General features: G+C 37.2%; 1 protein-coding gene and 1 pseudogene across 1 annotated transcript; one reads left to right on the top strand and one right to left on the bottom strand.

Moving 5' to 3' along the window:
- Positions 1 to 1,019: 1,019 nt before the first annotated feature.
- On the bottom strand, positions 1,020 to 1,964 carry LOC131408115 (olfactory receptor 5P76). The gene has a single exon (XM_058544673.1). The coding sequence runs from the start codon at positions 1,962 to 1,964 to the stop codon at positions 1,020 to 1,022; it is 945 nt and encodes a 314-aa protein (XP_058400656.1).
- A 6,002-nt stretch (positions 1,965 to 7,966) lies between these two features.
- On the top strand, positions 7,967 to 10,538 carry LOC131409136 (olfactory receptor 10K1-like; annotated as a pseudogene).
- Positions 10,539 to 13,039: the final 2,501 nt, after the last annotated feature.

Raw genomic sequence — 13,039 nt, 5'->3', positions numbered from 1 at the left:
TTTGTGGTTGAAAGTAGGCATGTAGAGCGGAAAAATAAATTTCTCTCAGATTTCTGAGTCAATAAATTGATTGAACGATGGTGCCTTTTGCAGGGATACAGAACATTGGAGGAAGCAAGCTGGTGGTGGAAGGAGATCATTAGTTTTCAGCAATTCATGTTTGAGTTTTGTTAGACAAAAATATTTTTGCCTAAAATGCTAAATAGAGGACAGAGGATGAGAAATACATGTGGTAGTCATCAGGATATAGAAGTAAATTAAGCTTCACAGAGGAAACACCGTCCAGTTCCCTCAAGCTTTCTTTACGGGGTGTGTGAGTCTGACCATGAACAAGTCACTCCAAGAGTCTGTTCCACCCAGTCCCTGATGAGTTCAGGAACACTGCTCTTTCCCAGAGGGAGGTCACCTGTCTTGTCATGACAGAAGACTTCACAGGTTGGTCAGGGGCATCCCATCCTGTTCTTTCATGGGGTCTCCTATAACTAGGCTGGAGCCAGAGACCGGGAACACAGGGCAGCATTTATGGGTCCAAAAAGCCCATCGTCAGCACATAACCTTCCTGCAAGGAGAATGTCTGCAGTAATGTTATTGTCTGGTTCCACTCGTTCACGTCCCCTCAGAATGTACTCAGTCATAACTGTAAATATGATGCTCATTTCAGAATAAGCTGTAGTTAAAATGGATATAGTCGTAAAGGCTTGGAGGTACACTAACCTTAACTTATGGCAGAGAACTACTTTTGAAAAGATATGAATAAAATTTCAAAAGGATTTTCATCAGATTAAGTATTTTTTCATGTTAACCAATTTGTGTGAATAATTATAAATTTAATTTAATTTTATTAAAGGTAACTCACTGTAGGCCTCTGACAAAGTTTGATATCAGAAAATTCACTCCCTACCTTTACTAAAAATCTCCACATTGACTAATGACATGGACCCATATATTTCTGCCACACATACTCTTTTTCCTTTTATTATTATGTTTATGGTATCAAGCACTATAAAATAACGGATTGTTTAAGAAAATGTTTTTCTAGAAAGCTCTCTCTTCAGAGCCCCCTTAATCTCATTGTTCCTGAGGCTGTAGATGAGGGGGTTCAACATGGGAATCACCACCAGGTAGAACACGGACACTACCTTGTTCTGATCAGCAGAGTAGCTAGACTTAGGCACCACATAAATGTATGTGATGGTCCCATAGAACAGAGTGACCACTGTCAGGTGCGAGGTGCAGGTGGAAAAGGCCTTCTGGCGCCCCTCAATGGAGCGCATCTTCAGGATGGTGATGAGGATGTAGATGTAGGAGACGGCTATGACAAACACAGTGACTACAGTGACAGAGCCAGCGGTAAATGAGGGGACAACTGCGGGGATACTGATATCAGAACAGGAGAGTTCAACTAACGGAGCAAAATCACAAAAAAAATGATTGACTCGATTTGGTCCACAGAAGAGTAAAGAATAGAAGCAAATAGTAAAAGAGCAAGCATTGAGAAAACCACCAACATAAGCCACGATGAGTAACTGGACACAGACTTGTGTGGACATTTTGGTGGAATAAAGCAATGGGCTGCAGACTGCAACAAAGCGATCATATGCCATGACAGCCAGAAGGAAGAACTCAGCTGTCCCAAAGAAAACAACTGAACCCAGCTGGGTGGCACATCCAAAATAGGAGATGGTATTCCTCTCCACCAGGAAGTTTACAAGCATATTGGGTGTGACAGAAGATGAATAGCCTATGTCAGCAAAAGCCAAGTGGCTCAGAAAAAAATACATAGGATGATGGAGCTGAGAAGAGATTCTGATAAGAATGATTGTGCTGAGATTGCCAGATATTGTCACCATGTAGATACACAGGATGATCATGAAGAGGATGACTCTAAGGATCGGGTCATCAGTTAAGCCCAATAAAATGAACCCTGTCACTTCAGTGTGGTTCCCATCCCCCAGGGCATCCATGACACAACATAGCTGCTACCAAAATGAACCTGTGATGAAACATTATATTAAAGAAGTGGTAAATTTGATGGTTTCATTTTCATTAATACTCATAGATGTTATTATGAACAAATAATTCAAGCTAAGTTTGGACTTTGTTTTACTTCAGAGTCCAGGGTTTATATATTGATGTGTAATTAGTCTTCTACATTTTAAAAATTATTTTTAGCAGAAACACTAGAAAACCTACTTCAAATAATGTATATCTTTTTTCTTTTCTTTTTTTGTGAGGAAGATCAGCCCTGAGCTAAAATCCATGCTAATCCTCCTCTTTTTGCTGAGGAAGACTGGCTCTTAGCTAACATCTATTGCCAATCCTCCTCCTTTTTTTCCCCCAAAGGCCCAGTAGCTAGTTGTGTGTCATAGTTGCACATCTTTCTAGTTGCTGTATGTGGGACGCGGCCTCAGCATGGCCGTAGAAACGGTGCGTAGGTGCGTGCCCAGGATCCGAACCCGGGCCGCCAGTAGCGGAGCGCGTGCACTTAACCCCTAAGCCTTGGCGCCAGCCCTATCTTTTTTCTTTATGTTATATATTTATAAAATGTTCTTAAATTGGCTTTAAATGTAAACATTGAAAAATATAAGCATATGAGAATAACAAAATAGAATGGGAATGGTAAGCATAACAAAAAAGAAAAAACATATAAATACAGGATTATGTAATAGAGACGAGTAATAGCTAACATTTATTGAATGCTCACTAAATTACAGACACAAGGTTAAGAGTTTTATATATATTGTTTTATTTTAATGTCCATGAAATAATATTGAGTGCTTTTATTTTATTTATAGATGAAGAAACTGACTTTGACAATGTTAAGTAATTTATCTAAATTTACATAGCAAGTGGTGGAATCAAGATGTGAGTCCAAGGCAGTTTGAATCCAGTCCATTTCTTTAGGAACTATGTTATAAATGAAATGAAATATTACTTATGATAAAGTCGAGACTCTAGAAATGGATGGATAGTAAATTATCCTTTCTACTTTCTGACAGCTAATGTGTAAAAGAAGCGCCTAGTTAATCACAAAGTTCACAATTTCTATCAGTATAACAAGACCATTTTTTAAACAGATAAATACAATTTTCTTCACAGGACAAAGAAGAAATACAAAGAAATTTCAAATTAAGGTTATGAATGAAGTCACCTATTGAAAATTTATTACAGATTTTTAATATTTACAATTAAAATATTGTTTTGTCAAGTAGTTTGAAATATCCATCTAATTACTATACAAAACATTAGATCATTAATATCTAAGACATAATTAAAGTAAATTTATTCAAATAAATCAAATCATTTACTAAAGTAACAGTGTTTTTTAATTGGAGTATTACAGAATGAAATAATATTAGTTTTAACATAACATACAGCTGAATAAAGTTCCAGCCTAAAAAATTAAATTTACCCAGGTTCACCCAGCGAGTGGCCAGGTTTAACCTCATCTGCAAGTTTTCTGACTTTATATTCTTGACTTTGTCCAAAGTGTCCGGTTGGTTGCCTGTAAGCTAAAGCATTCAGAACAATAAACAAGGCAACGTTTCCACAAGATATTTACCAACAGTAAGTTCCCAAAGCATCTCAAAGCTACTGAATTTATTAACATTATGGCTGAGTGCCAAGTTTAGTGTGGAAAGATCATATGTGTTTCTAGTCTTAAGGGTGAAAAAATGAGGATCCTGGCGTCTGGAATTATGCTTGTTTATGCATACTAAATAGACTGTAGAAAATGGCTAATTCAGCTAGGGTTACTTGCTAGCTGCCGCTGGATCACATCTGCCTTGTTTCTCATCTACGGCTGTTAGTACAGGTACAACTTTAGAGAATAAAGTGTTCTCAAATGGTAAATGAAAATCAATACATCAGATTAACTCACAAAAGCCAAAATCTTACCTCTTGAAATAAGAATTCGTTCATCTTGCAGAATTAATCCAAAGTCATTGTTATATAGTAGCCATGTTATCTTATTATTGTTTGCCTTTGGGTATAAATCTCTGAAGATTCTAGAGATTCACTTGTGAATTCAAAATCACCAGGGATCATTATCACATCCTCAACTGAATATTGAGCGTTCACTTCACACAAACATAAGTAATCTTTAAGAGTTCTATCAATTCTCAAATTATCAGTTTTTTCTTTCTATCTAACAGTTGATACACTTTCATTTGATAATTATTGCAGTATAATATAAAATATTATCTTATAGTTAAATATTTGTTCTAAATTTACTTTGATATTTCTTGTTAAGGAATACTAAACTTCAAACATAAAATGGTAACCTTAACTTCAGTCATTCTACATGTGTTCATTTTACAAGTGTTTCGTGTGATATATGTAAGGCAGTCCATTAGGTGCCTTGGGGAATGGGGGGGAATGCCATGTAAAGTTGAATTTTAAATAACACGTTTATTTAAGACATATATATTTTTTTAGCAAAAAGTATAAAATAAATATCTTTAAAGTTGTATAGATAGAGAACTGTGAAGTAAAAAGAGGTTCGGATGACTTCCACATCAGTCTACATGCCTCAAAGGGATGATTATTGGATAGCGGCTTATTTGATTAGAGAGATGATGGTAGAAACAGCTATCTTCAAACTGAAGACTCAATCTAACTCTTTTGCTAATTCTAATTACAGAGAGTCCTTTCTCAACCTCCTGATGCACCCCTGGATGGATTGTGCACTAATAATACCAACCAACTTTTATTAGACCTTGCTCATTCCCAGGCACTCCACTTAACACTCTACTTACATTTTTTTCTCTTTTAATCTTAGCAATAATCTGCTGAGCTAAGTATTCTGATTGTCCTAATTTTATAGAAGAGAGAACTGAGGCTTACTTCAAGATACTTGTCCAAATGTGCTCAACTGGTTGAATTAAATCCAGGTTTAAAATTCACGTGAGAGTCAATGCTAGAATGTGTACTCCTCAATACTGTTGTCATCTAGTCAACTTCAAAGTGATGACTACTGGTTCCCAACTAGTCCCTGATTTACAGTGTCCTCTCCCCATCTTCAGCACTCTGCCTAATTCCCTAAAACTGACTAGGCCTACAGTCTGGCCCTGAGCAACAAGCCGGTACTCGGGATCCTAACTTTCTCTCATATGCTCACCAATAACCAACCCCTGTTGATCTCACCTCCTAAATTCCTATCAAATGTATCCATTTCTCTCCATCTCAACACTGCCATAGCCGTGCTAACTGATTTTCCTATAGGCACAATTGGTCTTCCACACAACAGCCAGATTGAGTTATTTATTTAAAAATGTTAATATTATTCCTTTTTAATGCTATCATATAATTACATGCACTTAGTCAAAATGGCCCCTACAGAAAACAATGGTCCTTTGCCCCATCCTTTACAAATCCGAAGTCCAACTCCCCACAGGGAACCACTTTTGACTCTTTCAGGATTGAGATACCTCAGTGTCTATAAGTATTGTGATTTACTAAAGAAAAATTGGAATTTCTCTCTGTGTTCCTGCTAGTTTAACTATTTATTTAATTTGAACATAATTGATACAAGGAGAAAACCAGCGATCTTTCTAAGTCTGAAAGGATCATTACAGATATTATTTGCTGTATTTATTATAACAAAGTCAGAACAGAATGATCAATGAGTTAAATATCAAAAAAGAGAATAAATTTTAATTTAATATTTTATTGCAAAGATAAAACAAAAATTAATCATTTCTCACAGCAAGCAAGCAATAGAATGTGGTGGTATCAAGTCTGAAAGTTATATAACAATAAGCAGGTAGAGTTAAAGTGGAATCTCACAGGTAAAGTTATTGCTAATAGACATCAATTTTATTCTGGTGAAGTAGAGAATAAATGTAAATCTTACCCCCCAAAAAACAATGTTTCAGTTTCTTTAATTAATGATCATATGTATTTTTCCCAACATTTTATTCATATCTATATAACAAAATATAATGGTTAGCTCAGTTCATCGTCATCTTAGTCTATGTCACTTAAAAATTCAGTTTCTTTTTTTTTTTTTATAATTTTATTTATTTGTTTCTTTTTCCCCAAAGCCCCAGTAGATAGTTGTATGTCGTAGTTGCACATCCTTCTAGTTGCTGTATGTGGGACGCGGCCTCAGCATGGCCAGAAAAGCGGTGTGTCGGTGCGCGCCCGGGGTCCGAACCCCGGCCACCAGCAGCGGAGCGCGCGCACTTAACCACTAAGCCACGGGGCCGGCCCCAAAATTCAGTTTCTTAGTCTTTCAAGTTTCCAGCTATTATTATAAGTCCTCTGGTTATAACTCTAATTTTAATCAAAGCTAAATTAAATAACTTGGAATTTAAAATGTTTATTTCTACAGCTTATACCATTTTTTATTGATTCCAGAATTTTTATATATTTATCTATTGACATTCTGCACACTTCCGCCATTCACATAAATTCATACAGACACACACGTATCTTCCATTCTTTCCATCCTTTCAATATAATTATATTTGATTTTATATTTTGTTAAACTTTGAAACTTGATGTAAAACACATTTCACATTTAATTATTTTACTTTATAGAAAATATCTATGACTCCCTACTTTATGAGGATAAAGATATCTATACACTTACACTTCTCTTCAGCTCATTTCCCAAAATTGGCTTCCCTATTTCAGTCACCTGTACCTTGACACTGTGTTCTGTAATTAGAATTTTTATAAATTCTATATATTGACTACAAAATATTAAATAAGTGTTTATAGTATTATGACTATATAAATAATATTCACTGCAGAATCAGGACTTCTCCTGAAATTACACCCTTATTTGCTTTCCTCCCTTTCCCTGTCCTGCTTCCCTGACTCCCTCACCACTTTCTCCTGGCAGCACCTCCTGAATAAATCACTGTAAAACTCTTCTCAGGATCTGTTTCTAGGGAAACTAATCTAAGATAATATTGATAAAGAACACCAAGTCAGGACTTGTTCAGTGTGGTCTCACCCACCCCACTCTCCAAAAAAGAGAAAAACTATAACTGGTCCAAGAATATTTAACTAATTATGCAATTTAAGGACATATTAGGGCATGTGTCTAGAGGAGTGGTGAAACGATTTCTAGAGTGGACTTATTTATAGAGTGAATTGTTGGAGTGGTATTGTCCCTTCCCTCACCTTGGGGTGAGGTGGTATGGGTTTGGGGTTGTACCACACACTTTTGATACCTACATCATATACTCTTGCCTCAATTATGATTTTAAGGGCATGTACGGGTGATTATAACTCATGTTGTTGGTTTCCTGCTTCCAGAGATAACCACTAACATCTCCATTTAACGTCCCAGTCCTTCTCTGAAGCCTAAGACCTTCTGGGAAGTCACTAGCAGCCTGATCAGTCCACATCTCTGATGTGGGGAGTAGTTAAAACCTTAGGGTAATCCCCAAATAATGAGGCTGGAATTCAGTGTATAAACATCCTTCCTCCTTCTTCAATTTAAAAATTCTGGGAGGCAGTCTCTGGGCTTCTCACATGTCCCGATGGAATCAAGCCAATGTTGCTACAGCAGTGACCTTGTATTGGCTTTTCCTCCTTGCCTGTCTCACCCTCCCTATTTCCTCACTCCTGCTTCCTTGCATCACCTCCCAAATAAAGTACATGAAGCCAAACCCTTGTCTCAGGCTTTGCCGTCCAGGAAACTCAAACTAAGATGAAAATGCCCCATCCGCAATCACAAGACAATTAAGGAGGTATCTGAGAATCATGCAGAGTTTGGCATGTAAGCCCTGGAATGTGAGGAAATGACGTCTGACTCATGCCTGGAAAACACTAACGTTGAGGAAATGGCTGGATCTCTGGTTAAGTACAGCCTTTGCTATTGCTTACCTTTTGTCCCTTCTCCACTCTACCACTGGAGGAGCCAGTGGCAGCCTGGGGAGTAGAGGGAGGGAAGTAGAAATGTGAGGAATTGCCAGAGACACTGACCATACACTCCTCCACTCTCCTCGTAATGCAAGCTTCTGAGTTTGAGATAGACACAGAATGGCAGTGGGAGGGTTTGGTGGTAAGAAGGTGAAACCTTAAACGGGAACAATCACAGAAAACCAAAAATAATGTCTAAATAGTGTGCAAAACACCCACGTAGTACTGCATAACTGAAAAATCCACCATGCCGGCAATTGTATTAGGCATTTCCCTTTGGCGAGCATAAGCATCACAGGTTTTCACATTGGATCCCAAGAGACAGCTCAGGCAGATGAGCCACCCTACCTGAGAAATCTCATGACCATAATTGGGACAAATATATTTTATAACTGTCAGATATAGTTTCAGGGTTCCTGCAAGCATTGTTTCCAGTTATAAGAATCACAGCCCTCAGGGAAGAATATATTTCATATATTGCCCTCCCAGTCTAGATGCATTTTACAATGAAAGAATAATTTTTGATATAAGCAATATTGCATGTAACACAGCTGACATTCCATTTTTTTTTTTCAGGACTTAGGGGAAATAGAAAGTTCAAAAAGATCAATTCTGTCTAGAGAAGTCAAAGGATTTTGTTAACTTTTTACCGTAAAGAGGACGCTACAAGTCATCTGGCACGCAAAGGCCATGCAGTCTCTATATAGAATTCTAAACAAATGCACTGCTTAGGATTCCTTACTATTTTTCTTTCCCTTCACCTTTAGCAGTGACTGAACTTAAATATAATGACCAGAAAAACCATTCTAGAATGAGATAATATCTTCAAGATCATTTTGCTTCTAAATTAGTACATTGTATTATATTTGGCCTTTGGAAAAGAAGTTCAATGAAAAGTACTTAAGAACTTAAAAATTATTGATATGTCTTAAGAACTATTGTGTTAAGAACTAATGATATTGTATATCTCAAGCTTCACTTATTACCATAGATAGGAACCCAAGAGAGTTACATGTTAAATTCATTTCTCTGGTCTAGTCATTGTCACAGTTATCACCCTTGGAGCCACTTCATTGTGGGGGGCACTGATGGAGATAATGTTGCATTGAAAGAAATGTCAAAGTTGTTTTGGAAATTTTCACTGATTACTCTGTAATTTTTTAAATGCTATATTAATTTAAAATTATTTAAACTATTGAAAAATTGTATTCATTCATTCAACAGTTTATTAAGCACTTCTGAGTACCAAGGTATCATTAGATCACAAAAAGCATTTGAAAAATGTGGTATCACAAAATCCAGTGGGTCAGAACAAAGCAATCTTATTCATATTTTCCCCTTACATGCAGATCCTGATTGGAAAAGAGAGAGATAAAGAGTGCTTTTGTCAGTAGAATCCAAGAGGATATTTGGGCCGTCTCTACCTCTTTTATACAGATTATCATACTAGAATCGTTCTCCTCATCACTCAGACTCATGACCTTAACTTCATTCAGATATATCTAGCTTCCTTTTTTCAGGCTTTCATCAACAGCTGCCTTATACTATCCAAGGGGCCAGGATTAAACCCAGGTGACCTCAGTGCAACAAGAGCTTTTTACAATGTTCTCAGAGTCTTAACCTCAAGCATCTCTGCACCTATGGAAGAAACTTTCTGAGCACATCAGGAGGGTAGGCAATCATACCACAATGAGAACACTCATTCTTGTGGGGATTTTCCAGTATCCCAGACGTGCAGAGTCTCCTCTTTGTAGTGATTTTCTTCTCCCATGTGACCATCCTAGCTGCAAATGTGTCCATAATGGTGGGCATCAAGCTCAGTCACAACCTTCACACTCCCATGTACTTTTTTCTCTGTGGCCTGTCCTTTTCAGAAACTTGTACCACTATGGTAATCCTCCCCCCACCATGTTAGTGGACTTGCTATCAGAGAGTAAGACCATTTCTCTTTCTGAGTGTGTCACACAGATGTTTATCTTCTTAGGCTTAGGAGGTAATAACTGCTTCACCATGGCTGCCATGTCCTATGACCTTTACACTTCCATTCACAACCCACCGCATTATGCCATCCAGATGACCTGTAAGATCTGCTTTCATGTCATGGCAACCTCTTGGTGGTTGGGTTCCTGGTTTCCCTGTGCATCATCATCACTGTATTCAACTTGTCTTTCTGTGACTCCAACACCATCCAGCACTTCTTCTGTGACATCTCGCCTGTGGTCTCCCTTGCTTATGATTACACTTTGTAGCATGAAATGTCTATTTTTGTGCTCTCTGCCTTTGTGTTGGTGGCCAGCTTTATTTTAATTATGATTTCCTATGTCTTCATTGGGTCCATAGTTGTGAAGATGCCTTCTGCAAAGGGGAAGTATAAGGCCTTCTCAACTTGCTCCTCTCACCTCACTGTAGTGTGCATCCACTATGGATTTGCTTGTTTTGTTTATTTGACGCCCAAGGATAGTGACTCATTCTCTGAAGATATGCTGATGACTGTGACATATACTGTACTGACACCTCTGCTTAATCCCACCATTTACAGTCTAAGAAACAAAGAAATGCAGATAGCCCTAAGGAAAGTACTAGGCAATGTATGTAGGTTTATCCCTCAGATGGTAAATAAAAGAGCCCTGAACACTTTAAAAATTTCAGAGCACTGTTAAATAAAAGTGGAGTACTTCCAATAAAAATCGTCACTTTGTGTACAAAGCAATTAAAGTGTGTTCTAATTGCCTAATATGCCCTGGTCTCACTCCTTTCCTACTATAAAACCAGATGTAGTTTTAAAATATTTTAAAATTAAACAAAAGAAAATGCTTAAAAATGTTATTAGACATGTGTGTATGCATATATGTTGTAAATGTCTCAAAAAATGTTTGGAACATTGTATTTTCATAATTTTGGTTGCCTTTAGAGTGGGAAGAAAATTACACTAAAAAGGAAAAGAACAAAGAATGAAAGAGAGAGAGACTGAGAAAGAAGGAGAGAGAGACGAGAAGAAAGAGGAAGATCACTAACTTACTTAATCAAAAAAGGAGAAAGTGGGCCGGCCCGGTGGCATAACGGTTAAGTTCGTGCGCACCGCTTTGGCAGCCTGGGGTTTGCAGGTTCAGATCCTGTGTGCGAACCTACACACCATTCATCAAGCGATGCTGTGGTGGCGTCCCATATATAAAATAGAGGAAGATGGCCACAGATGTTAGTTCAGGGCTAATCTTTCTCAGCAAAGAAAGGAAGATTGGCAACGGATATTAGCTCATGGCCAATTTCCCTCACCAAAAAAAAAAAAAAGAGAGAGAGAGAGAAAGCACAAACACACAAATTTAGAGTTGAAATGAGTGAAAGACCACAATACAGAAAAATTTCAAAGAATTTTAAGAAAATACCTTGCTCAACTCCATTAAAAGAAATATGAAAACAAGATGAGAATGGATGAATTTCTGGAAAAATAAACTGATGAAAGTTACTGGAAAAGAAATGGGCATTTTTAACATACCAAATTCCAAGAATAATGTAGAAAAGTCTGTCAAAGAGCTATTTTTCCCATTCCCCAACAAAGGAGTAGGTTTCATAATTAACTTCTTCAAGTCCTCAAAAAGCAAATAAATCAAATGCTATTTGAGTTAGAGTACAGATAAAGTAAATAGCTTCTAATTTATGAAAACCACGGAGGTGGAAAGTGCTATATACAACTGAATCTAATTGAGGCCATTATGTGAGGTTCTCATGTGGATTGTGGAAGATAGTAGATGCTATAAGGAGGTCTAGTCATTTTGAGGTCACATTGTCTAATGGTATATCCACATGGTGAGAAATCTTGCAATTACCAACACTGTGGCAGGACTGAGGGACTAAGATGGGAAAAAGGATCAAGAGGCCAGTGTCAAAGTCTTTAATAAATGAGGAAAAGAAAGTGGGCTGTCAGTAAAGGACTCCGAGGGCAATAGTATAATGTTTCATAGCTGGATAATATTGGTGTCAATGAGTGAATTGTTTTGTCATGAAGATTGCAAATAAATGATTTAAGAATATGGGAAGGAGCTAGGAGAATGTCAGCATTGTGTGCTGGTGCCTATAAAATAGGGCAGTGAGCAACTTCTTTTCAGTAGAGCTGAGAAGCAAATATGCCCTTCTTAGACAACCAGGTTTGGTTAAGATGAAGAGGTAAGAGAATGTACTCTGTGAAAAGTTGATGGGTGCAATAGAGAGAAGATTCCAGAATGAAAGCAAAATATATTAGGAGAAACCCCACAAAGAAAGAACAAAAGGGAGGAAGCACAGAGTTGTGCTGAAGTACAGGTGAGGAGAGCTCCCAAAGGGCTTGCAACTGGGATTCAAATCGCAGCTACATTGATTATAGGTGGTGTCAGAATCTATCGGGTCTCCAGGTCTCATTCTTTATTCAATATTGAATTAAAATTTGGCTAGATGTTTTATGACCAGCCATTTCACAAACTTCACCATTCCATTTTCAAAAATGTTCTGTGATTAATGTGCAAGTCTGTATCTCCTCATATAATTATCTTAAACTTTTTCACTTCATTAATTAAGTCTTAATTTTGACCAAATGGGATTCATCCCTGGGATGCAAGTTTGGTTTAATGTATGCAAATCAGCTAATGTGATATACCGCATTAACAGAACAAAAGAAAAAACCACATGATCCTGTCAATAGTTGTGGTATATATACACAATGGAATATTATTCTGCCATAAAAAATAAGAAAATCTTGCCATTTGTGACAAATGGATGTACCTGGAGATATTACGCTAAGTGAAACAAGTCAGACATAGAAAGAAAAATACTGCATGATCTCAATTATATGTGGAATTTAAGCAAGTCAAATTCATAGAAGCAGAGAGTAAAATGGTAGTTACCAGGGTTGGGGAGGTAGGGGAAACGAGGAGATGTTGGTCAAAGGGTACAAAGTTTCAGTTACGTAGGATAAAAAAGTTCTAGAGATCTAATATACAGCATGATAACTATAGTTAATAATGCTGTATTTTATACTGGAAATTTGCTAAGAGAGTATATTTCAGGCATTCTCATCACACCAAAAAAAGGTAACTATGTGAGAAGATGGATATGTTAATTAGCTGGACTGTACTAATCATTTTACTATATATGTACGTCAGAACATCATGTTGTACACTTTTAATATATA

Source organism: Diceros bicornis, chromosome 7 (assembly GCF_020826845.1).
Source record: "Diceros bicornis minor isolate mBicDic1 chromosome 7, mDicBic1.mat.cur, whole genome shotgun sequence".
In the NCBI taxonomy this organism is placed as follows: domain Eukaryota; kingdom Metazoa; phylum Chordata; class Mammalia; order Perissodactyla; family Rhinocerotidae; genus Diceros; species Diceros bicornis.
The sequence above is the reverse complement of the archived record's forward strand: the minus strand, read 5'-3'. Positions and strand labels throughout refer to the sequence as shown.

Bases quoted from the DNA above. Each gene is read 5' to 3' on its own strand.
- LOC131408115 (XM_058544673.1), bottom strand. From the start codon at position 1,964: ATGGATGCCCTGGGGGATGGGAACCACACTGAAGTGACAGGGTTCATT.